The 27,444-nt window shown below is 41.1% G+C and overlaps 1 protein-coding gene across 1 annotated transcript in view; it reads right to left on the minus strand.

The window, feature by feature from the left end:
- Positions 1-27,444, minus strand: part of MYBPC3 (myosin binding protein C3) — a 127,681-nt gene that overhangs the window by 34,318 nt on the left and 65,919 nt on the right. Inside the window, exons 19-26 of the mRNA XM_075065346.1 lie at positions 26,885-26,914; positions 26,567-26,706; positions 22,643-22,720; positions 21,109-21,268; positions 13,660-13,764; positions 9,073-9,261; positions 6,429-6,563; positions 2,806-2,973 (exon numbers count right to left, since the gene is read on the minus strand). Of these exons, the coding sequence (XP_074921447.1) occupies positions 2,806-2,973; positions 6,429-6,563; positions 9,073-9,261; positions 13,660-13,764; positions 21,109-21,268; positions 22,643-22,720; positions 26,567-26,706; positions 26,885-26,914 (1,005 nt within the window). The remainder of the gene's footprint in view (positions 1-2,805; positions 2,974-6,428; positions 6,564-9,072; positions 9,262-13,659; positions 13,765-21,108; positions 21,269-22,642; positions 22,721-26,566; positions 26,707-26,884; positions 26,915-27,444) is intronic.

A 27,444-nucleotide genomic window follows, 5' to 3' on the forward strand; every position in this document is an offset into this window, starting at 1 on the left:
GGGGAAATTGATGCTTTCCTATATATATTTATCTGTAACAGCAACTCTTGCCCTTGTTTCTGTAGTTCTGCAGGATCAATTGCTAGCAGGACTGGTGCAGTTCCACTGAATGAAGGAAGATTCTGGAGTTTTCTGCATAGTATATACACCTCTTTGTGGAGCTCAGTTCCACTGGGTACCCATCTGCATAGCAACAAGGAGTCAGGGCATGGGCAGGCTTGGCTGAGGGGCTGGGAAACTATTGCTGAACAGATCCTCCAATCCTCCACCCAATACTACATCAGCCACTGGGTTTGCATCACTGTTGTGGAGTTGCTCAACACCACCTCTGTGACCAGCGGTGGAAGGAGTTGCACTTCAGTACTCAGCATCAAGGGAGCTTATTTTTCCTTTACAGGTGGAAATCTTATTCCAAAGTATATTCTGGCTTTTCAAATCCAGGCTCATTTAAGTTTTTCTTGCATACTCTGTCTTACCTTTTCTCCTTCCCTCATCCATGTCGATTATCTATAGAATGAATTTGTAAGCCTGGATTTGGAGTACTTGTTCTTATATCTGTCTGGTTTTTGGATGCTTTGTAACTCTAGTTCATTACACTAGGTCATTTTATTGTTAGTTGGACTTTGGTAGGCATCTTGTGTGAGTTAAGAGTGAGGAAGCTGCAGTTAACAGCTCTTAATATCTTTTGGACTGCAATCAAATGAATTAGAACCTATTGCTATTGAGTGGTGGATAGGATGGTAACTAATGAAGTAGGACATGCAAGTGCAGATAACAGCTTTTATCCAGCAAGTCCTTGGCCTCAGTTCGCAGGATTGTGAATGTTGTGGCATTAATATACCAATCTATTTCCAGAATACTTTTATAAATAAATAGTTAAATAAATAAAGTGTCCCTTAGTCAGACTTTGCAACAACCATTTCAGGACGCAGAATGTAAACATTTTAAAAACTGAAATATGAATAAAAATATACTGTCTGTGATCCAGATCTTGTTACCTCTCTTGTACATTTCCAGAATCAGCAAATTAATAGTTCAGAACCAACTTGAGAGAACAGTCTAGTATTAGAATATAGGCAGAGGTATACTCAAGCAAGAGAATGCCTGCGCTCTGTCCTCACTCTAAAGAAAATGTTTACCCTACCAATCCCAGAATTTCCTCTTCCTTAAGAGAGATGAGCTTTCAAGCTACACAGAGCTCTTCCTCAGGTCTGGGGAAAATACTCAGAGTGTCACAGCTAAAAACAAGGCCAACAAATAGTTTAGCATGACTAGTTAGCACATATTCTAAGAGACCTTTCAAGGTGAAGTAGACTATTAACACCCCTGTATCACAGGACAAAAAGGAGGTTTAGTGGATTACAGATTCTTGTAATAAGTTCAGTGTCTTGATTAAGACCATGATTTTTAGGGAAAGTCTACACTACAAACTTGCATTGGTGTGGCTGCACTGTCTGGTGACGATGCTCTAAGCTGATGAGAGAGAGCTCTCCTGTTTGCTTAATAACTCCACCTCCACAAGAGATGGTAGCTATGTCAGCAGAAAAAGCTCTCCTGCCATTATAGGACTATCTGCATGGGGAGTTAAGGTTGGTATAACGACATTGCTCAGGAGTGAGGATTTTTCACACCATTGAACGACATAGTTATATTGAAGTAAGTGTGTAGCATAGACCTGGCTGTAGTGTCTAGCAACGTTAGGAATTTAAGTTCCCAGGCTCATCTTTTGAAAGTGTTGTGCAGGTTTCCTTTGAGAATGGGACTGATAGGTCAGATGTAGAGTGATCACTTTGTGAAAAGTGTTCACCCACAGTGATACGGTGTTTTTGTCTTCTATCCTCTTCCTCTGTAAGTTCATTTGAGAGCATAGCGATTGTCTCATTTCACCCAGAGAGGTTGAAGGGTTGTTTGAAGATCAAGCTCATCATCAGAAGCAGGCTCCCCATAGACCAGGACACACCAGCTCAAAGTAGGACCAGATCCTGCCACAACAACAAAAGCAAAACCTGCGGACTTATCTCCACTGCTACAATGATCAACACCCCTCACAACACACCTTTAAGATCCATTGGTCCTATACATGCCTACCACAACATGTAGTTTACCTCATCCAGTGCACTAAATGTCCTAATAACAACTATGTGGTTGAAATCAGACAATCACTACGTTCTTGAATGAACTCACATAGGAAAAGTATAAAAGACAAATATACTGTATTAACTGTGAGTGAACATTTTCCAAAAGTGATCACTCTATATCTGACCTATCAGTCTTCATCCTCAAAGGAAACATGCATGCTTTCAAAAAACAAACCTAGGAGCTTAAATTCATAACTTTGCTAAATACTAAAAAATCATGGTCTTAATAAAGACACTGGATTTATGGCTTATTACAACAACCTGCTAACCCACTAACCCCCCTTTTTGTCCTATTACTACCAGGATGTTAACGGGCCATTTCACCCTGATGGTCCCTTAGTTTAGCATAAGTAGTTAGCACACATTCTATCTCTTCAACCTTGTATTTAGCTGTGATGCTCTAAGTACCTTTCCCAGATCTAAGAAAGAGCTCTGTGTAGCTGGAAAGCTTGTCTCTCTCACCAACAGAAGTTGGTCCAATAAAATATATTCCTTCACCCACCGTGTCTCTCTAACCAACATTAGGACCAACATTGCTACAACACTGAATACTTTCCATTAAAGGACATTATTGGAATTGTCCTAAAGGAAATAGATAAGTGATACTTGTTCACTCCAGAGTAGCAGCTGTGTTAGTCTGTTCTTTTTGTTCACTCCAGATACTCACGCAGGATCTCTTGGATGGTAACAGGCTCTTTGGTTAGTGCTGGTTTGCTCTCACCAGCCAGGTTTATAGCCCTGACACGGAAGTAGAGTTTGTCCCCGGTGACCAGATCTTTAATGAGTGCAGATGTTTTCTCAGTTAGACCTTGAAGAGCTGGAACCCACTCTGTAGCTGCAAGTAAAGGGTGTCTGTTTTAAAACAATACAAACTTTCTAAATTAAAGTCCCCTCTAGTTTCTTTAGCACTGTGTCTTTAGGAAGTTTAGTGATGACTGTTGAGGGCTTTCTTTGCAACTGATTTCATAAAAGTAGAAGGGAGTGGCTCTAACAGGGAGGCAGTGAGTTAGATTAATTCTTTCCTGAAATTGATATATCCCTTAACTATGTATATGGTACTCAGATACTATGGTGACAGAAACATGCTTCTAACAACAGTAGTGCAAATAATGGAATTTATCACCTCATTTTTTTCCTGCATATTTACAAGTTGATGGCAGTAGGACAGAATTTCTAGTGCTTCTTCAGTAATACTAACAGCATAGAAGTCATGATACTAAGAGCACTGTTGTCATGCTGTGATGATGTAACAGTGATTCTGGTAACTGCAGTGATTATCATTATTGAATAGATACTAGGGTGATAAGACACTTTAGAAAAACCTAATACAGATTACATGGCATCACCATAGTAACGTGGTACTGCATTGACCCTAGGGGCTGGTCTACACTAGGGGAGGGAAATCGATCTAAGATACGCAGCTTCAGCTACGTGAATAGCGCTGTTTGCGTTGGTGGAGTTCCGGAGTCGACAGAAGCTCGTTCGGGGATCGATATATCGCGTCTAGATGAGACGCGATATATCGATCCCCAAGAAATGGATTGCTACCCGCCAATATGGCCAGTAGTGAAGACGTAGCCTAGGAGATACAGCTGCTTTGTCAACGGTGACTGGTAACAGAGAAGATTCTATGTTCCATTATTCCATGTTGATGCTATAATGATTGTGGTGATTATGATTATGATGCTGCTGCAGTAGTTGATTTGATGACATGATGATGGTGATGTGAAGATACCATGAACATGAGGATTCTAGACTTGCTGCAGTAATACTCTGGTAACCATAGACATATGATACCAAGTAAGATTAGGGTAACTGTGGTATTTGATTAAGGGTATGTCTACTCTAGAAACACTACAGTGGCTAGCAGTGGTGCTTGCAGTTACACCATTGTAGTAGCATTGTAATGCAAATTAGGGCTGTCAGGCAATTAAAAATAATTGCAATTAATCATGCAGTTACATAATACTGGAATGTCATTTATTTAAATATTTTGATGGTTTCTACATTTTCAAATATATTGATTTCAGTTACAACGCAGAATACAAAGTGTACAGTGCTCATTTTATATTTGTTTTTATTACAAATATTTGCACTATAGAAAACGAGAGAGAATATTTTTCAATTCACCTAACACAAGTACTGTAGTGCAATCTCTTTACCGTGAAAGTTGAACTTACACATGTAGAATTATGTACCAAAAAAACTGCATTCAAAAATAAAACATTGTAAAACTTTAGAGCCTACCAGTCCACTCAGTCCTACTTCTTGTTCAACCAATCACTCAAACAAGTTTGTTTACATTTGCAAGAGATAATGCTGCCTGCTTCTTGTTTTACAATGTCACCTGAAAGTGAGAACAGGTGTTTGCATGGCGCTGTTGTCACCAATTCGCAAGATATTTACGTGCCAGATGCATCATATGTCACTTTTATGTTTCAGTCAGCATTCCAGAGGACATGCGTCCATGCTGATGACAGGTTCTGCTCAATAACTACCCAAAGCAATGCGGACCATTTATAGCACGTTCATTTTCATTATCTGAATCAGATACCACTAGCAGAAGGTTGATTTTTCTTTTTGGTGGTTCGGGTTCTGTAGTTTCCGCATCAGAATATCGCTTTTTTAAGACTTCTGAAAGCATGCTCTACACCTTGTCCCTCTCAAGTTTTGGACGGCACTTCAGATTCTTAAACCTTGGGTTGAGTGCTGTCGCTGTCTTTAGAAATCTCACATTGGTACCTTCTTTGTGTTTCGTCAAAGCTGCAGTGAAAGTGTTCTTAAAATGAACAATGTGTGCTGGGTCATCATCTGAGACTGCTATAACATGAAATATATGGTAAAATGTGAGTAAAATAGAGCAGGGGACATACAGTTCTCCCCCAAGGAGTTCAGTCACAAATTTAATTAACGCATTATTTTTTTAATGTATATCATCAGCATGGAAGCATGAAGGGGCATACAAATGTTTAGCATATCTTGCACGTAAATACCTTGCAATGCCAGCTATAAAAGTGCCATACAAACACCTGTTCTCACTTTTAGGTGACATTGTAAACAAGAAGCGGGCAGCATTATCTCCCATAAATGTAAACAAACTTGTTTGTCTTAGTGATTGGCTGAACAAGAAGTAGGACTGAGTGGACTTGTCGGCTCTAAAGTTTTACACTGTGTTGTTGTTTTTTTGAGTGCAGTTATGTAACAAAAAAACCCTACATTTGTAAGTTTCACGTTCATGATAAAGAGATTGCACTACAGTACTTGTATGAGGTGAATCGAAAAATACTATTTCCTTTGTTTATCGTGTTTACAGTGCCAGTATTTGTAATAAAAAATAATATAAAGAGAGCACTATACACTTTGTATTCTGTGTTGTAACTGAAGTCAATATATTTGAAAATATAGAAAAACATTCAAAAATACTTAATACATGTCAATAGGTGTTCTGTTGTTTAACAATGTGATTAAAACTGTGATTAATTATGATTATGATTATTTTTTGAGTTAATCATGTGAGTAAACTGCCATTAATTGACAGCCCTAGTGCAAATGCTTCCTACATTGACAGAAGCAGTTTTTTTGTGGATGAAGATAACCCACCTCTCTGAGAGGCAGTAGCTAGGTCGATGGAAGAATCCTTCTTTTGGCCTAGGCATATCTACATGGAAAGGGCCGGGGGGCAGGTCGACCTAACTATGGTGCTGTGGGTGCAACATATTTTACAGCCCTGAGGAATGGAGCTAGGTCAACCTAAATTTTAGTGTAGACCGGGCCTCGTGGTGATATGGTACTTATTTTATTTGTATTACTGTAGCACCTAGGAGCCCTAGTCAAGGACCAGGACCCGATTTTGCTGGTTGTTGTACATACATAAAACAAAAAGATATTGCTAATGTGTTGTCTGTAGAGATGATATGGGTTGTTTGACTTGCATTGGATGCTGCAGAAATGCTAAGATGGTGATTGCAGTGATGCACTGAGTCTGCAGTACTGTGGTTAACTGCAAGTACTGTTTGTGATGATTATTGTAAAGATGATGGTGTGACAACAATGTTAATGCTTGATATGATTATATCATGGTACTATGAAAATGCAGAAGTAAATGTGGCAATGCTTGATAATTATATTAGGATCACGTCCACCATCATTAGTGGTAAGCTTTAATGTAATGATACTGGATATACTTATTTGTAGTGCTGCTGTTGTGAAGCTGTAGTAGTTATGGTGATATTTTAGTTATTCTGTTCTGACTGATAATGCGCAATTGATACTATGGTACTAGGTACTCACATCCTTCTTTGCAGTATTCCACATGGTAGCCATCTAGTCCTCCTGCTCCAGTCCTCTCAGGGGGCCTCCACTTAAGGGTAACAGTGCTGTCAGAGATGTCTTCCACTGTAAAGTGGGTTGGTTCACTTGGGGGAGCTAAAAGAAAATTAGTAAAAAGTAAAATCCTGAGATATAGGATTATAAGTGAGAGAACATGGTACATGTACAGGGAGTGATCAGGGTATGAATTATCTAACTAAGGGGGGGGGGGGCAAAACAATATAGAATCATATCAAAATACTCTAAAATGTAACTTCTATTGCTCCACTTGATGGAAGAGTCAGTGACTAAAACCAGGACAGGGAGGAATACAAGATACTTGTACAGTAACATAGAAAGTCTGGCTAGATAGCAGTTGCTGTGTATAAGTTCCTTTATAGATAAAAGCTGATGAAGAGACTAGAGCTCTGGAGAAATGAATCAGCTTTTCAGCTGAGGAGAGCAGGGGAATGGGAAAAAAACAATATTTGTAAAATTTGTATGCTGCACTTATGACTTGACTATTATCAGTCAAAATTCACATAGACAGGGCCAAATTCAGCAATGGCATAAATTGGTGTAACACATTTTAGTTCTGTGGTGGTCTGTTGGCCCATAGTATCCATATTTATTTACAAATGCAACTAGATCTGGTCTGTGCAATAGAAACAGAAACATGAGAAGAAACATTTTGGTGTCAAGGGGTTTCACTTCTGCTACATTTATCAGCATGCCCCCTCAGAACAGGGGCTTCTTGCCTTGTGAATCTTCTGTAATTCATAGCTCAGCAAGAATAGCAGTTAAATACAGTCCTAGCATCTCATCTTATCTTGGGTGTGCTTCTTTTCTACTAGTTTGGGGAAAAAAACACAAAGAAAAGTCTTGCTAAAGAGTTCTGAGACCCGAATAGGTCTCAGGAAAACAAAACTTAGATTTAGGTACCAGTATCAAATCCATAGTTAAAAAATGTGAGCTGAAAGTGAACTTGCTTAAAGTCACATATTGCATGACCGAAATACTGTATTGAGGATTTTTCCAGCTGTTGTTATCTGACCCCTGCTTCATCCAGCTAGATATTTAAGTAGGATATCCCCAGGGCCTATCCTCTGAGGAGTTGAAGGTTGGCATTGCAGAACTGTGCATTTCTAGCATTTTATATCCCTAGTGAAAAAGATACTCTGTTTGGGATACATTTCATAAAAGGACTGCAGAGAACCTAATACATGTGAGAGGATGTAAACTGTGTACCAAAGTATTAATAGAGTGGCTCATTCTCATATGGTATGGCAGAACACATTTTAAATAAATTATTTTTGCCAAACAGTATGTTTAATAAGCTCTGGAATATTTTGAACATTTTAAATATTGTTTTAACTATTTCAATTATACTGTAAGATCAATACAGTTGAATACATTGTTTAATAGATGTAGATTATATTATTAGCATTATAGTTCATGGTGCTATTAAAAAAAATCAGATTTTAACCAGTTCCTTGCTATTGCTGCATTACATCAACAGCCTTCGTTTTCAAAATGAGATAAAGATTGGGCACCATACACAGGAGGAAAAGGTAATTAGCAGCACACACGACCATACAATACATCCTGCAAACCCAAATACTATTCTCTGAAACACTGGGCTCAGGCTTTATCCCTAATCTAGTAAATCTCTGCCTGTTCCATGAAAAAACTTTGGACCTTTTTGTTCAGTAGCTCCTCTTGATGGTTCTTGTTGCTTCCCGTCTGCCTCCGTAGCCCAACTGTTGGGTGACTGAAGTCCAGATTTAACAGACCCCTCTTGCAGTTCATCCTTCCCTCCTGGCCCTTTGCAATGGTCTTTTGCTTTCACATTGTCTCCTTCAGAAGACTGTTCCCCCTGGCTACTGTCTGCTGATTGGGCCACTTTAGTCATTTCAGATTCCAGCTATTGGTATTTTTGTTACTGCTGTTTCTAAAGCCCTCAGATGGCTGGTTTCCTGAAGACTCACACAGTTTGCTCCCAGCTCAGGGACTGCTCAAGACACTGTACTGCTGGGTTGAGAGGAATTATTTATAGAAAATAATTCCTTGGATATTTTCTTAATCAACTAGCCTTGGAGCTCTGGAGGGGGCTAGGATTAAAGGAGATGGGATACTATGATATTTGCACCCATAAGGGAATAAGGGAAGCTGAGAGGGACTGGGAAAATGCTATTAATTAGTTCCCTCTCCTCTCCAGATCTGGCCTTGGCTGTCACACTTCTAATTATAACAGCTTGAAATTCATCAGCAGTTTCACAAAACTAGAACCTCTGTGCTTCCCAGGGAAGGGAATGGGAGAAAGAGAAGAGAAAAATTACAAAGAAAAAAGGTTTGATCTGAAGAAGAGCTCTGTGTAAGCTTGAAAACTTCTCTCTCTCTCGCCAATAGAAGTTGGCCCAATAAAAGATATTACCTCACCCACATTGTCTCTATAAAGAAAAAAGGGTGAGAAGTATGGAATGGAGAGAAAATATCAAATGACTAGTTAGCTGTCTCAAAAAAAGTAAAAGTTTTTTCTTTTTAGAGAGGTGGAACGAGAAGGTGAGGGTTCATTTATCTGTTTCGTTGAAGTCATAGAGATAATGTACCATGTGATGAAACTCACCAATTGGCATGAAGGGCTGTGAGGCGGGGCTAGGCCGGGACATGCCAATGGAATTCACAGCATAAAGTCGCATCTCATAAACAACACCTTCAATCATTCGCTTGGCTTCATATGACAGCTCCTTCAAAAGGTCAAAGTTCAGCCGCATCCACCGGTAGCTCTTCTTCTTTTTCCTCTCTAAGATATATCCTATAAATGAAAAAAAAAATTGTGATGTACAAGAATAAGAAGTAGCTGAGACTGCATAATTTTCTTAAGCAAAAGAAAAAGGAAAACTACTCTTGTTCTAACTGTATGGAGGGGCCCAATCCAGGCCCAATACTGCTGAGTTTTCACTTCAGAGCCTCCTCTCTGGGGATCTATATGGGGTCCGGTACTATCTACCTCCTGTGCTCCAGAGTCTTGCTGGGCCCAGTAGTAGCCACTCTACACTGTCATTAGTTCTTGTCATCAGATTTGATTTCTCTGTTCCAAGACCTGAAATTTACCTGAGCTTTTGAGAAGGAATATGGTGACACCATCCTCCTCAACAAAAACAACAATGGAAGGAAGGAAACCCACATTGCTGGAATTGACTATTTCTTTTACATATTTCCCTTTTCAGTCAAATTGTCCTAAGCCAGAGAGAATGGCAAGTAAGCAAATAAAAGGCAATAAGAAACCTCTTTAAAACAAAAGAGAGAGAGAGAGAGAGAAATATAATTGTAAATGAATTGCCAGGATGTGCATATAACTAAATTGCTGTTGCTCTCCACCTTCCATGCTATGTTCCCTCTCAACTATTTGACATCCTCATTTGTTTGATCGTATTGGAAATTTAGATCGTAGCTCTTCTGGGGCTGTGGATGCCTTTCTATGTCTGTTGTTAAGCGCTTAGCACATCCTTGATGCTATACAATAATAGTATTCTATTATGTATAGTAAGTAAAAATAATAAACAAGTTGAGAAAGAGTAGAGTTCCCATCTGTCTTCTCTAGACCTATTACATGGCTTGGCAACAAGTATTCTTCATTAATCACTGAACCAATTAAGGCGTGAGTGCTTCATGTGAAGGTAAAGATTTGGAATACTGTAGGCCCATTACTAGATAGAGATGGTAAATTTGTTAATGATGCCAGAAAGACAGAAGTGTTCAGTAAACATTTATTTTCTATATTTGGAAAGAAGCAGGATGATGTACTCATATCATAGGAGAATGATGAAGTACTTTCCAGCCCATTAGTACAGAGTAGGATGTTAGACAACATCTAGTAAGGATAAATATTTTAAATTCAGCAGACTTGGATAACTTTCACCAAGAGTCCTAAAAGAGTTGGCTGAGGAGACCTGTGGCTTGGTGGTGTTAATTTTAATAAATCTTGGAACACTAGGAAAATTCTAGAAGAATGGAAGCGTGTTAATATTATTCCACTATTCAAAAGGGCAAGCGGGATGACCTGGGCAGGCTACCCTGAAATCAGTCCTGGGCAAAATACCGCATAAGCTGATACAGGATTCAATTGGTAAAGAGTTAAAGGATAGGAATATAATTAACGGCAGTGAAAATGGTTTTGTGGAAAATAGGTTTTGTCAAACAATCTGATTTAATTTTTTGACACGATTACAAGTTCGGCTGAAAAAGGTAACTGCATAGATCTAATATATTTGGACTTCTGTAAGGTGTTTGGCTGAGTACCATACTACATCCTGATTAAAAAATTAGTACTGTGCAGTATCAATAGAGCACATGTTAAATGGATTAAGAACTGGCTAGCTGACAGATCTCAAAAAGTAGTTATCAATGGGGAATCATTATTGAATAGGGGTGTTTCTGGTGGGGGTCTGCAGGGATCAGAATGAAGCTCAAAACTATTCAACATTTTCATCAGTGTTTGGGAAGTAAATATAAAATCACTGCTGATAAAATTTGTGTATGACACAAAGACTGGCTATCAGAGAGGTAAATAAGGAGGACCGGGCAGTCATACAGTATGATCTGGATTGCTTGTTAAGCAAAGCCTCAAAGAAAACGCATTTTAATACAACCCAATGCAAAGTTATACAACTAGAAACAAAGAATGCAGTCCATACCTGCAGAATGGGGGATTGTATCCTGGAAAATAGTGACTCTGAAAAGAATTTGGGAGTCATAGTGGATGAACAAGTGAATTCTGTGGCAAAAAGGGCTAATGTGATCCTTGGTTACGTAAACATGGGACTAGGGAGTATGAGCAGAGAGGTGATTTTACCTCTGTATATGGTATTGGTGAAACTGTTATTGCATACTGTGTACAGTTCAGGTGTTCACATTTTACAAAAGATTATTAGAAACTGGAAAAGGTGAAGAAAAGAGCCACAAAAATTATTCAAGGGCTGAAGAAAATGGTTTACAGTGAGAGACTTAAGGGGCTCAATTTGTTTAGCTTATCAGAAAGAAGACTGAGAGGTGACCTGATTACTGTGTATAAGTACTTTCATAGTGACAAAATATCTAGCAATAAAGGGTTATTTAATGTAGTGGAGAAAGGCATAACAAGAAGCAGTGGCTAAAAGCTGAAGCCAGAGAAATTCAAATTAGAAGTTAGAGAAAAAATTTTAACAGTAAGAGTAATTTAACTATTGGAACAAATTACCAAGGAAAATGGTAGAGTCTCCATCTCTTGTTGTGTTCAGATTAAGACTGGATAACTTTCTGGAAGATGTGCTTTCACCAAACACAAGTTATACTTTATTAAATGCATGTTACTGGTCTCAGTGTAGGGGTAACAGGGTGAAAATTAATGACCTCTGACTAACGGTCCCTTCTGTCCTTAAACTGTATGAATCTTTCTACATAATTTGTGTATGAAATGTATGCCTTTATCCCCATTTAAAAGTTACTGAAAGTAAGTCCACCCTGAGAAACCCTCCATGTTTAAAACTGATTACATAATCTATCAGCTGGAAGGAACCTCTGTGAAGAAGTCTGTGTCATCACTCACTTCTAAAACCCTCCAAAGTCTTCTCTGGACTTCTGAAAATTGGATACACCCAGTAGCAGCTGCAGGTTATGTGTGCCAATATTACACTATGCAGTGTAGCCATAGCCGTTTCAATCCCAGGATATTACAGAGACAAGGTGGGTGATGTAATATGTTTTTTATTGGACCAACTTCTATTGGTGAGCAGGACAAGTTTTCGAGCCACGCAGAGCTCTTCTTCAGGTCTGACATTACACTAGCAGTTTTGTCTATATCAGGGGTTAGCAACCTTTCAGAAGTGGTGTGCCGAGTCTTCATTTATTCACTCTAATTTAAGGTTTTGCGTGCCAGTAATACATTTTAACCTTTTTGGAAGGTCTCTTTCTATAAGTCAATAATATATAACTAAATTATGGTTGTATGTAAAGTAAATAAGGTTTCAGAATGTTTAAGAAGCTTCATTCAAAATTAAATTAAAATGCAGAGCCTCCTGGACTGGTGGCCAGGACCTGGGCAGTGTGAGTACCACTGAAAATCAGCTCGCGTGGCGCCGTCGGCACCCATGCCGTAGGTTGCCCACCCCTGTGCTAGAGAGTGTAACTTTAATGAAGTTGTATTGCTTTTTGTTATCTATTGGAGATGGACATGAAATCCTTATGGAGTGTTGAAATGCATCAAAGATAATGTTATGGGCAATATGAAGATGAAAGGGAATGCACAAGCCTTTCCCCTTAACTTCTTATTTTCATACTTTTAAGGGTTTCAGTGAAAGGAGTGAATTCTGCTGCAACCTTAACTGTTACTAAACATAGCATTTGCAGTTTTTGTTCTAGTTCTGCTGATAGCAAAATCCTTGACATGATATTGGCTAAAACTTTCATTAGGGATTGAAAATAATACTTAAGTGACCCGACCCAACCCAAAAGACCTCCACATAACTGAACCATTGGCATGACCTTTTCAAACTGTTTTATGAGCTTTTGAGAACAGCAACATGGCAACCACCGGTTTATTCCTTCACATCTAATAGTTTAAGCTATTAACTCCTTGGTGGCTGGGGTGGACACTTGGCAGGTCCTATTATTCCTGCACAGGGTGCAAGTGACTCCTATAGAAGTTACTCCTTTCTTTTGGGAAAAAACGAAGATCTAATACAAACCCTACTCTCCTAGAATATAGAACAAGGAGTTAAAAGGGAGGAATATAGTAGATCATCCATAGCTCCAGTGCTTCTCATAAGGCTTCATAAAGGTAGGACTGTACTGAAGCAAGGAAACTCAAGCAAGTCAAGACCCTATAGACTTCAGCAAAGTTTCAGAGTCTGGAATGGGAATGTCTGACTTTATTTTCCTTCTGCCTTAACAGTAGGCATTCCCATTTGTGCCCTTGTCCAAACACATGCTTAACTCTGTCAGTGAAATGTGTTCCTGATTTAGATGGGGCAGATACAGGGCACTCTGCCCCTAAGATTAAAGGATCAGGATTCTGATAGCTTGAGAATGAGTCATGTGCATCTCTCAGTTTTAAGAGTCAGCATCTCTGATTTCTGTATGAGCAGGCTGATAAGGGTCCCCAGGTCCATTTTAAAGGGCCACTAACTGGTATAGATGAGTCCGCTGAGGACTCCGTCTTTTTAGCAACTCTTACCCAGTATTGGTTGTCCTCCATCATATTTAGGGGGTTGCCACTGCACTGTGCAGTAATCTTCTCCAATGTTGACTATCTTGGGAGCCTCCGGAGGATCAGGAACATCTGAAGATTGTATGAGAGAGGGAGTGTCAAAATTGTTACCCTTACCATCAGCTATGTTTATAAACATTTATGTTTAGCATTTTTCCACATTATATATCTAAAGGATATCTGCACAGCCAAATCAAACCTCCTCCTTCATTTTGAAGACACTGTCTGTCTGTCTGTGGTATTTCTAATGCACAGATCTAGATCTGTAGCATCTAAGCACCAGATACAGTATAAGTCATTACCTCAGTCCAGACTGAGCCCTGCTCTTTGATGCTTCTAGGTTAGGTTGCTTTTACTTTAAATTATGTTTGATTATTCATATTTCTTAATCTATACATACATAAACACATCTTTGTGAAATAGAAAATTTTAGCTGTATAATCTGCCCACACCCCACCAAGGTTTTGACAGCTACAGTCATAACATGTTTCCCCTGGCCTGCAGGGTAGGTGCAATCCTGAGATGCATCATTGTTGTTCCATAAGTGGGCAGGCAGAGGGAGCTGTTGCAGAGAGAGGCTGTCCATTGCTACTTCTGGGGGAATTCTACACCACTGCACATACACAGAATTTCTGTCCCCCACAATTTTTTTTCTTTGCCGGAAAGGTGCTGCAGTTACAACTTTGACCCACCAGGGACTGCTGTGGTGCCAGAACAAAGGGCAGCCGGCTCACCAGCCACAGCAGTCTGCAGCGGCTAGGGAGGAAGAGAGGCTGGGTTCCTCATAGAGCACTGCCCATGGGGACAGGTGAGAAGGCATAGGATATGGAAGGGAACAGACAGAGCAGGGAACATGAGGCTGCTGGGGGGTCACATAGACTGGGTTGAAAAGGGCTAGTGGGGAGGACAGACTAGGGCAGGGGATGAATGGGAGTGGGGGTGCAGGGCCATGTAGGGAGGAGGTGGGGTGGCTGAGTGGGGATGCAGGAACACATGGGGACAGGGGCAGATGTGCCTGATTGAATTGGAGAGGCTGTAGGTCAGCCACGGTCTGCATGGAGGAGGCTCCCCAACTCCCTAACAGTCTCTCCCTTGCAAAAAAAACCTGTTCCATTCTTCTTCCACCCGCACCCAAGAGCCCTCTAGGTTCACTCTCAGCCTCCTTCCCAGCAATTACTTTCCTCTCCCTCAGCTCCTCCATTACCTCTGACTCCCGCAAGCCTTTGCACTGCTTCTGTGGGATTCAGAAAATGCATTTCTGTATTGTAGTTTAAATGAATTATTACTCAAAGTTCTGTATTAATATGCCCAGTAAGGAATCTGTTTGTCAAAAAACATTTCCTGAATCTTTTTTGTTGTCTCTATTATTACAGACATACTTACTGACAAACATATTTTGAAATAAAATTAACAAAATAATTGTAGCTGGTGTGATTATACTGTGTTATTTTGACAAATAAAATATGCAGAATTTTGCAGAATTTTAAAATATTGTATGTAGAATTTTTAATTTTTTGGTGCAGAATTGCCCCAGGAGTATCGTGCCTAAATTCCACCTGTTAGGAAATGAGAAAATCTGACATGACTCCCATTTCTTGGGTTTTCTGTGTCAGACACCATGATGGGGTTAATCAGGCCTAGCTGCTGGAGCCGTGACAGTTAAGCCTAGTGATCAAAGCCAGGGGTAAGAGCTGGAATGAGGAGTCCAAAGCGGGTTTGAAGCAAGGCTGGAACAGGACGCGAGCAAGAGCAGGATTAGGAAAAGGGCTGAAGCAAGAGCAAGGCTGGAGAGGCTAAGGCTTGGGGGGTCGGTTACCATTGTCAGGCAGGAGAGAGTTCCAAGTCCTGGAGTGATGTTGAGCTGACTGAATTACTGTTCCTCCTGTGGGGTTTATATACCTGCCCAATACAAGAGTGACTTACCACCTTACATTAGTGTCCCCCCACCCCCGAGGGCTCCTCTCTAATGCCTTTGGACCCAACTTGTCTGGGTGCATGTGTGTTACAGGCTGGTTCCCATGAATTGATAGAATTCATGCAGCACATTGGGTGCATGTGTGTTACAGGCTGGTTCCCATGAATGATCAGCTGGGCCATTCCCTTCCAGTCCTTAGAGGAGTGTAGAGGCTAGGTTCTGTCTCACCTCATATTCTTCCTGTTCCTGAATCGAGATTGGGAGTGGAAGTGGTTGTGTGTATCTAGGAAAGAAGTTATCCACATATTTTTAACAAGAAAACATGGAATACTGGATATCTTCATGGTATGCAGTAGCTGGAGCTTGAAGGTCACCAGGTTAATCTGTTGAATGATCTGGAATGAGCCAAGATAACAGTAGTTTAGTTTCCTTGAGGGTTGTGAGGTGTCGAAGTGCTGAGCTGAGATCCATATCCTGTTGATGAATGTCAGTGTATTGTTTGTAGTCCTCTTTGGCTGAGTTTGTGTGATTTTAATTCCTCTTGAATGCAGTGGAGATGTTCAGCCAAATTGGAGGCCACAGGGTCATGGGAGGCTGGCCGAACAGATGGATGAAATCAGGGCTGGAAGCAATAATTGAAATAGAAGGGACTTTAGCAGGTTGATTTGTGATTGGAGTTATTGTAAGCAAACTCAGCAAAAGGCAAGAGCCTGATCCAATCATGTTGATGAAGCAGTGAAGGCATTTTTCTAGAATTTTTCTAGAAATTATCCGTTCTGTTTGTCCATCCATCTGGGGGTGGTAGGTAGAGGAAATGTGTAGGGTGACTTCCTGGAGTTTGAACAATTCTCTCCAAAAATGGGAGACAAATTGTCGCCCACAATTCCATGTAATGTCAGTTGGTAACCCATGGAACTTGAAGATGTGGTTGAAAAATAAGTGAGCCATTGCTTGTGCAGTGGGGAATCTTCTGACAAGGCAAAAAGTGCACCATTTTGGTGTGGAGGTTGATGATGATCACTATAGCTGTGCAGCCCTGAGAAGTGGGGCAGTCAATGATTAAATCTATTATTGATTTAACCTCTACCCCTTCCTACTTCTCCATGTGGGCACCAATGATACTGCCAAGAATGACTTTGAGCAGGTCACTGCAGACAATGTGGCTCTGGGAAGAAGGATAAAGGAATTTGAGACGCAAGTTGTGTTCTTGTCCATCCTCCCTATTGAAGGAAAAGGCCCAGGTAGGGACCATCAAATTGTGGAGGTAAATGCGTGGTTGCACAGCTGGTGTTGGAGAGAAGGCTTTGGATTCTTCGACCTTGGGATGTTGTTCCAGGAAAGATTGCTAGGAAGAGATGGTATGTACCTAACAAAGAGAGGGAAGAGCATCTTTGCAGGCATGCTTGCTAACCTAGTGAGGAGGGCTTTAAATTAGGTTTGCCAGGGGATGGTGTCCTAAGCCCTGAGGTAAGTGGGGAAGTGGGATACCAGGAAGCAGGGCTGGCTCTTGGTTTTTTTGCTGCCCCAAGCAAAAAAACAAACAAAAAACCTGGAATGCCACCGCCGAAGCAAAGGTGCCGCCCCAAAGGGCTGGAATGCTGCCCCTTCAGAAGTGCCACCCCAAGCACATGCTTGGGATGCTGGTGCCTAGAGCCGGCCCTGTCAGGAGGAAATACAAGGAGGAGGGTGCACCAGGGGAAGCCTCTTGATTCAAACTGAGAAAGTAGGGCAATCAGCTAGTTCTCATAGGTGCCTGTACATGAACGCAAGAAGCCTGGGAAACAGGAAGAATTGGAAGTCCTGGCACAGTCAAGGAACTGTGATATGATTGCAATAACAGAGACTTGGTGGGGTAACTCACATGACTGGAGCACTGTCGTGGATGGGTATACACTTCAGGAAGGACAGATGTGGGAGAAACGGTGGAGGAGTTGCACTGTATGTAAGGGAGCAGTATGATTGCTCAGAGCTCCAGTATGAAACTGGAGAGAAGCCTGTTGAGAGTTTCTGGGTTAACTTTAGAGGTGAGAGCAATGAGGGTGATGTCGTGGTGGGTGTCAGCTATAGACCACAAGACAAGAAAGATGAGGTAGACAAGGCTTTCTTTGGACAACTAACAGAAGTTTCCAGATCACAGACCCTGGTTCTCAGGGGGGACTTCAGTCAGCCTGACATCTGCTGAGAGAGCAATACAGCAATGCACAGACAATCCAGGAAGTTTTTGGAGAGTGTTGGGGCAACTTCCTGGTGCAAATGCTGGAGGAAACAACTAGGGGCTGTGCTCCTCTTGATCTGCTGCTCACAAACAGGGAAGAATTGGTAGGAGAAATAGAAGTGGGTGGCAAGCTGGGCAGCAGTGACCATGAGATGGTCGAGTTCAGGATCCTGACAAAAGGAAGAAAGGAGAGCTGCAGAATACAGACTGTGAACTTCAGAAAAGCAGACTTTGACTCCCACAGGGAACTGATGGGCAGGATCCCCTGAGAGGCTAATATAAGGGGGAAAGGAGTCCAGGAGAGCTGGCTGTATTTTAAAGAAGCCTTTTTGAGGGTGCAGAAACAAACCATCCCGATGTGCAGAGAGAATAGGAAATATGACAGGTGACCATCTTGGCTTAACAGAGAAATCTTCCGTGAGCTTAAACACAAAAAGGAGGCTTACAAGAAGTGGAAACTTGGACAGATGACTAGGAAGGAGTATAAAAATATTGCTTGAACATGCAGGGGTGTAATCAGGAAGGCCAAAGCATAATTGGAGTTGCAGCTAGCAAGGGACGTGAAGGGTAACAAGAAGGGTTTCTACAGGTATGTTAGCAACAAGAGGAAGGTCAGAGAAAGTATGGGACTCTTACTGAATGGGGGAGGCAACTTAGTAAAAATGATTTGGAAAAAGCTGAAGTACACAATGCTTTTTTTGCCTCAGTCTTCACAGACAAGGTCAGCTCCCAGACTGCTGGACTGAGCAACCCAGTATGGGGAGGAGGTGAGCAGCCCTCAGTGGTGAAAGAACAGGTTAAGGACTATTTAGAAAAGCTGGACATGCACAAGTCCGTGGGTCCAGCTCTAATGCTGAAGGAATTGGTGGCTGTGATTGCAGAGCCATTGGCCATTATCTTTGAAAACTTGTGGTGATTGGGGGAGGTTCCAGATGACTGGAAAAAGGCTAATGTAGTGTCCATCTTTAAAAAAGGGAAGAAGGAGAATCCGGGTAACTACAGACCAGACAGCCTCACCTCAGTCCCTGGAAAAATCATGGAGCAGGTCCTCAAGGAATCCGGTTTGAAGCACTTGGAGGAGAGAACATTGAACAGGAACAGTCAACATGGATTCACCAAAGGCAAGTCATCCCTGACCAATCTGAATGCCTTCTATGATGAGATAACTGGCTTTGTGAATATGGAGAAAGAGTTGGACAGAGGTGATATATTGTGACTTAAGCAAAGCTTTTGATACAGTCTCCCACAGTATTCTTGTCAGCAAGTTAAAGTAGTATGGATTGGACTATATGGTGGATAGAAAGCTGGTTAGATCATCAGGCTCAACAGGTAGTGATCAACGACTCAATGTCTAATTGGCAGCCGATATCAAGCAGAGTGCCCCAGGGGTTGGTCCTGGGGCCAGTTTTGTTTAACATCTTAATTAATGATCTGGATGATGGGATGGGTTGCACCCTCAGAAAGTTCGCGAATGACACTAAGTTTGGGGAAGAGGTAGATACGCTGGAGGGTAGGGATAGGGTCAAGAGTAACCTAGGCAAATTGAAGGACTGGGCCATAAGAAATCTGACAAGGTTCAACAAGGACAAGTGCAGAGTCCTGCACTTAAGATGGAAGAATCCCATGTGCTGCTACAGGCTGGGGACTGACTGGCTAAATGACAGGTCTGCAAAAAAGGACCTGGGGATTACAGTGGACGAGAAGCTGGATATGAGTCAATAGTGTGCCCTTGTTGCCAAGAAGGCGAACAGCATATTGGGCTTCATTAGAAGGAGCATTGCCAGCAGATCGAGCAAAGTGATTATTCCCCTCTATTGGGCACTGGAGAGGCTACATCTGGAGTAATGCATCCAGTTTTTGGCCCCCCCCCCCATCACAGAAGGGATGTGGATGAATTGGAGAGAGTTCAGTGGAGGGCAATGAAAATGATGAGGGGGTTGGGGCACATGATGTATGAGGAGAGGCTGAGAGTACTGGGCTTATTTTGTCTGCATAAGAGAAAAGTGTGAGGGGAATTTGATAGTAGCCTTCAACTACATGAAGGGAGGTTCCAAAGAGGAGGAAGCTAGTATGTTCTCAGTGGTGGCAGATAACAGAACAAGGAGGAATGGTCTCAAGTTGCAGTGGGGAAGGCCTAGGTTGAATATTAGGAAAAACTATTTCACTAGGAGGGTGGTGAAGCTCTGGAATAGGTTATGCAGGGAAGTGGTGGAATCTCCATCCTTAGGGGTTTTTAAGGCCTGGCTTGACAAAGCCCTGGCTAGGATGATTTAGTTGGTGTTGGTCCTACTTTGAGCAGGGTGTTGGACTAGATGACTTCTCATTCAGAGCCTGCTGTGTGCAGAAAATGGTGGCCTTGCCCAGATTACATCTGGGGTCGTCAAAACCAGATTGGACCAGGCACTGATGTAGACAGATTCAAACTGAACTTGTGCTCTCCAAGAAATGCTCATATCGTGGAGGGAGAGCCAGGGGATGCCAGGCATGATTGGGAAGCGAGGTTAGTTAGTATGTATAATACAATTGCTGCATGTGTGTTATCTTACCTTATTTAAGAACAGAAATTAATAATATAAAGAACCTATCCCTTTTGTAAATCCTATCTTAGTATTTGTCCTGATGACCTCATACAGCAATGAACTACAAAAGTTTATAATACAGCATGCAAAAAACATTTCCTTTTATCACTTCTAAATTTGTTCAGTTTGCCCTTGTTCTGATAATGCAGGCCAGGATATAAAGAAGGAGCTAATTGATTTTCACAATACCCATCATAATCTAGAGTACTTCAGTCAAACTCCCTTCTAGCTCTTCTCCTTTGTAGGCTAAATATTTCCAGTCCTTTTTAATATATTATATCATATGTACATATCCTTTCATTCTATTAATTGTTTACCATACATATAATAAAGTCGTTTCTGTTAGAAAACTCACACAACAAAATGGCAAAAAGTGATTTCATTCTATAGACATATCAACCCCACTGAGAGAAGAGACTGGATCACTGACATTCAGAAATGTAGGGAAATGGAAGGGAAGGATATACATATAACCTAATTTTTATGATTAGGAATGATTTTTTCTCCTCCCAGATGGGAAATACAAGGGAAGCTACTTAGAAAAAACATTTCTGTCAAGTTTTATGAAACATATTCCTCCCATATGGTCATTTTGCACTCTTTGAACTCACTGTCAGAGCTGTTCTTAGGTTTACAGAAATAGGGGTGGGTCCGTCCTACTGAACTCAAGAGTTTTCAGAGACTGGTTATTCCTGTCCATCACTTACCAATAACCTTTACTGTGATATCAGCCTTATCTTCTCCTGCTGGGTTCTTTACTGTAACTCTATAAACCCCCTCATCTGGCTTCTCTGCTCCTTCAATGATGAAGATACAGTGGTCGTCATGCATCTCTACACGAACTCTACCTTCAGTTTCAGAGAGAAGCTGTGGGTATTGAAAACAGCGATTGGTCATCTGTATCTAGGGTGGAAACAGGAGAGCCTAGTGCCTGTGTCTGAATGCAGGGAACAGGGATTTGCATAAACATGCTGAGCCTGCAGCAACATGTAAGTCTTTCTGACACCGACCATTATTAGTATCACTGAAAAGCTATCAGTGAAGTTTTATTCTATTTTAAGGTTCTATTTTGTAGGAAAAACAGGACATCAGTGGGCAGCCACTAATAGCTCAGAACATTCTCCTTTGGGGAGAAATTGTTTTTTAAAGCTCTGTAAGCACCATGGGTAGTTAAAAAGACCCTATTGCATAACTCAAACTTGTGACTTGGGGATTATCCTCTGCTCCTCTCTCTCCCTTGGCCCACACATTTTGTCTGTGTCCAAATCTTGTTGCTTCTTCCTCCTTGACATTTCTAAGATCTGAACTTTTGACCTTTTGTTTTTATCCACAATACTAAAACTTGTGTCAGGGCCCTCATCTTCCATTTTTGTTACTGCCACCTCATCCTCAGGGCTTTTAGATACCCACATCATCTCCCCCCACCCCCCCGCACACAAACACTTAATTAAAAATACTTCGAGCATTTGCCTGTTCTCCCATTTTGTGTTTTTTGGCTTAGGGAAAAGGGGGGAAATCAGCGCTAACGTGTCTAAGTGTAACATCACCACTTTGTTGTATCCTTTTCCTTTTCCTGTGTCACATCCTTGTATTTTTAGACTCTATGCTCCTTTGGACAGGGACTGTCCAAGACCTATGTGTATGTATAGCGCCTCGAACAATGGGGTCCCAATCTTGACCCAAGCCTCTGAGTTCTAACGTAATACAAATAGCAAAATAATTCTTCTGAATGACTACCACACATACTCCAATGTAACAAAAATTCATGCAGAATAAAAGGGACTTAATGTGTAAACAGGTATCCCCATGATCTTGTAGTGCATCCTTCACATTCCCATCACTTTACCTGTTGTCATCTCTCCTTGCATCCGACTAATCTCTTCCCCTAGATATCTGTAGTAAGACTCAAAAAGGAGTTAAGTATCCAGAGTTACGTAGAACAGAATTTTAAAAAAATATTTAGATGTGTTGTAAACCCTCATGCTTCAGGGCAAAAGTCCATCACTAAACAATGGTGCTTAGGAAGAAACTTGCCCTAAAGACATATTCCATAAGTGTCCACTAAGGGGTGTCTTGTACCTCCCTCTGAAGCATCTGATAATTGCCACTGTGAGGCAGGGCACTGTCCTAGATGGACGGTGTTATGTTAATACCTATGTTGGTATATACTCTAAGCAGGACCATTTATCTGTAAATACACCAGATATATTTATGGGTTTGTATAAATAGTAAGGAACTTACCTTGCTCTCATTACTTAAATCACTGCTAGAGTCTGGGGAATCCATGGAATCAGCATTGCTTAGCACATTGCAGCTATTCTAGATGAGCAAAGAAATACATGAAAGATAATGGAGCAAATAATCAAGCAATCTATTTGCAAACACCTAGAAGATAGTAAGGTGATAAGTAACAGTCAACATGGATTTGTCAAGAACAAATAATGTCAAACCAACCTAATTTAACAGGTAACAAGCCTTGTGGATAAAGGGAAAGCAGCAGATATGGTATATCTTAACTTTAGTAACGCTTTTGATATTGTCTCGCATGACCATCTCATAAGCAAACTAGGGAAATGCAACCTAGATGGAGCTACTATAAGGTGCGTGCATAACTAGTTGGAAAACGGTTCCCAGAGAATAGTTTATCAGTAGTTCACGGTCAAACTGGAAGAGCATATTGAGCAGGGTCCTTCAGGGATAGGTCCTGGGTCCAGTTCTGCTCAGTATCTTCATAAATGATTTAGATAATGGCTGTAGAATACACTTATAAAGTTTGTGGACAATACCAATACTGGAAGGGATTGCAAGTGTTTTGGAGAATAGGATTAAAATTCAAAATTATCTGGACAAACTAAAGAAATGGTCTGAAGTAAATAGGACGAAATTGAATAAGAACAAATGCAAAGTACTCCACTTAGCAAGGAACAGTCTATTGGACAAATACAAAATGGGAAATGACTGCCTAGGGAAGGAGTACTGTGAAAAGGGATCTTTAGCTGATTGTGGATCACAAGCTAAATATGAGTCAACGGTATAACAATGTTGCAAAAAAACAAACATCATTCTGGGATGTATTAGCAGGGAGTGTTGTAAGCAAAACATGAGACGTAATTCTTCCACTCTATTCCACGCTGATTAGGCCTCAGCTGGAGAATTGTATCCAGTTCTGGGCACCACATTTCAGGAAAGATGATGACAAACTGGAGAAAATCCAAAGGAGACCAACAAAAATGATTAAAAGTTTAGAAAACATGACTATGAAGAATGATTGAAAAAATTGGGTTTAGTCTGAAGTGGGACAGGATAACAGTTTTCAAATACATTAAAAGTTTGTTACAAGGAGGAGGTTGAAAATATGTGCTTGTTAACCTCTGAGGATAGGACAAGAAGCAATGGGCTTTAATTGCAGCAAGGGCAGTGTAGGTTGGACATTAGGAAAAACTTTCAGTTAAGCACTGGAACAAATTGCCCAGGGAGGTTGTGGATGTGGAATCTCCATCACTGGAGGTTTTTAAGAACAGAGGAGACAAACACCTGCCAGGAATGGTCTAGTTATTACCTTGTCCTGCCTTGAGTGCAGAGGACTGGACTAGATGACCTATTGAGGTCCCTTCCAGTCCTACCCTTCTATGATTGTATGAAGAGTCAGAAAGATCTCATTGAGCAGAGTTGGTCAAGCTGTGTCTGAGACACAGAGGAGAAGGATGTACGCAGGGTATATTGTCTGCTTGGCATAGGAGATGTGACAAAAATGAAGATCAGAATGAATGAATAAAAATAAGAAGGAAATTAACTGATTAAAAAAAAAACAGAATTGTCAATGCATTCCCAGAGTGAGATAGAATTAAAGGAAGCATCAGCAAGACCAGTTTCATAGCCTCATAAACAAAGATTTATGAGATCCCTGCGTCAATGCCCCAGATAGATGTGACTCAGTCACTGTCCCATGAAAGTAGTAGGTTAGTGGGTTTATATATTTCTGCAAAACAGAGAATATTCTTTCTGTATCAGTGGGGTATTGGGTTTATGAACATATTTTATGGAAAGGAATAAATTCATCCCTTTAACACCAGCGAAACTAGATAATCTGAAGTTATGCTACTGCCCTTTTTAAATTCCTCCACTGGTCCCCATGCTTCTGTAGTGGGGTGGACACCCGCTCCTGCCCTGAAGGGCTTAAAACAGCCAGGAAGAAGGCTGTGGCAGGGAAAAGCTAAGCTGACTGAGGAAGTAGCCACAGCTGGGCCATGCCCCAGTCAGGCCCAGTTGGTCCCTATAAGAGGCTGTGAGCCAGAGGCCCAGAAGAACTCTATCTCTCTGCATTCAGAGAGAGAAGGGCCTGGCTGCAGGGAGCTAGAGACAGAGTACCTGAGTGGAGGAGGGCTGGGGAAAGGCTGGGGAGCTCCAGCCTGGAAAGCTCCAGGCTGCGGCCTAGCACAAGGCCACAGGTACTGGGGGTTGCAGAGGGCAGCCCAGGGTTAGGCCAAGGCAGCAGGACCAAACCCAACCTTGTCAGTGATGAGTAGGCTGATACTGCAGCCTGCCCCAGAGTGTGGGGGCTAGACAATGACTGGCAGTAGCCTTATCCTGAGGCGAGGTGGGGATAGTGGGTGGGGGTTCCCCAGGGAGGGGAGACCCCAAGACTGAGGGGATTACTGCTAGGGAGCAGCATCCCAGGTACAAGGGCACCAGGTCTGGGAAGGACACAGGGGGGGCCAGAGGACAGGCAGATCACCAGCCTGCAGAGGGTGCTCTGGAGCTAGAACAAGCTAATTCCTGGAAGTTACCAGCAGGAGGCGCTGCAGGGGTGAGTCCACATGTCTACAGCTTCCTTTGCATAAAGTTCAATTTCTTGTCCTTCACGAACTTACTTACTTATCTACTCATGTCTTATATCTCAGCCAAAGTTCCCTGCTGCAGCTGCTTTACTCTGTTCTTGAAAAAAGTAATCAAACTTTTTGGGTAATCCCTCCCAGAAGATTTTCGTCCACAAACTCATTTGGCTTGAGGGGGGAGGGTGGGGCTGCATGGGCTTTTCCGTTCTCAGGGAAGAAATGGGACCTCTTTTTCCATTCTGGGGGAAGGAGTAAGACTGGTTTGGGTCTTAACTTCCTTTATGGGATAATATTAATAATTTTAATTTTAAATAATAATGAAGTCTGCATATGTTTTTAGAGGCAAACTTCTTCTAGGAACTGTTTTTTGGACTTTTTTGTGGACTGATGATCAGAAGATAATATTTCAGAAGCTTGAATTCCCTCTCCATCTTGTCACTGAACGAAATTTCCTAATTCTGGGTTACAAAGTAAAACATTATGATTTGTTTAGGAGTGGGTGCTGGGAATTAGTCTCTACTGCATTCATGACTGCCACAAGAAGTCAGCCTTTTGCTATCAACAAAAAAAAGAACATTTATCTGGCAGTAAGAAGTAGCATTTCACTCTTAAAGAAAGAGATTGAAAAGTCTAAAAAGTTCAGCAAATACCATAAAAGGAGTAAGTACCATTGACTGCAGTATTACTTTATACTCCTCTATTTTGGCCTCCTGCAATTACTCCAGCAACCAGGTAAAATAGGAGTTATCCTTTAAATTCACGAAGTCTAAATTGGCAGAATGCCCAACAGAATTGTCTGCTGGTGTAGATGAGTCTACTGCTTCTTAGACATTCAGTAGGGTGTTGAAAGTACCATATGTTCACAAACTGACCAAAAGAACTTGGGATGAGAAAGGAGAGACTGTAGAACATTTCCTTCCTGTGAGGCAGGGGTGGTGGGGAGGGCTGATGACCATGGCTTACTTGTTTCCTGTGAGAAGCCCTCTCCCTAGGCATGCAGATACTATGCTGATGTGCAATAGAGGAAGAAGGACAGAAAGGCTAGGCTACCATACATATCTACTTTCTTCCTTTTGTTTTCCCCGTGCTGAAAATAAACATTTCAGAAAAAGAACACTGTTCAAGAAGACTACAGCAAAATCAACTAAATCACCAGGTGCTGCCTAGCTGCTGTTTTAGAAATTTTCTTTGTTTAGAAACTCTACATTTGGAGGGATATGGAAAAGTTTTTTTAGGTACGAATTGGGAAATTCAAATCATATATGAAAAAGAGAAGAAATTCCATGGTATGACCTCTTTGCCTTAGCCACATTATCAGACTACACATTACCTTGTTTACTTTCTGCCAGATGACAGTGGGTATTGGATCTCCAGATATGGGAACGTCCAGTCTAAGTTTGTTCCCAGCCACCACAACAATAGTGTCAGGGGCTGCTTGACCCATGAAGTCCAGATGGATTTTGGGGGGTTCTGTAACGAAAGTGGAGAAAATCAAATATTTTTTAACATGGTTTGAATGTTTTGCAGAAAAAGGGGGGCATTTCTCAGATGTTATGTTAAAAATTGAAGAGGTTCTGCTACTGAAAAGCATGCAAGACGACTTGTTCAGATGTAACTCACATGATCCAATAATGAACATTGTTTTTACCTTGTCTTGGCACAAAATCAATCTTGATCTCTGGAAAGGAGAAAAAAATGGATCTGAAAATAGCTAGATTTTGTGTAATCAGCAGACCAAACATAACTTAAAAACAAATAATGTAATAATCTCTCAGTGGATGTAAATCAATGAGCGAATATATATATATATATATATATAGGAAACTGGCTTGGTAAAACAAGAAGAAAATAATACAAAAAATAGAATAGGGCTGTGCCTTGCAAAGGCTTTTTCAAATGAATAACTTTGCTCCCATGTGTAATCCTCCTGGCAGTGATTTAAAGCCCAAATCCTGCAAACAGACACATACTTAACTTTACTTGTGCGTAGACCCATAGAAGTCTGTGGGACTATGTGCATAAGTAAATATAAACCCATGAATAAGTTTTTGCAGGATCAAAGCTATAATCTGTGTTTGCAGGATCAGGCCCATATAAAATGACAAATAAACAGTGTAGAAAAATAAAACTAGAAAATAAAGCAACTTTTTAAAAAAGTTTAGAAAATGTTTAGGATAAAAACAAACAAAATAATAGCAATAGTATATG

This window comes from Chelonoidis abingdonii, chromosome 4, assembly GCF_003597395.2.
Source record: "Chelonoidis abingdonii isolate Lonesome George chromosome 4, CheloAbing_2.0, whole genome shotgun sequence".
In the NCBI taxonomy this organism is placed as follows: Eukaryota; Metazoa; Chordata; order Testudines; family Testudinidae; genus Chelonoidis; species Chelonoidis abingdonii.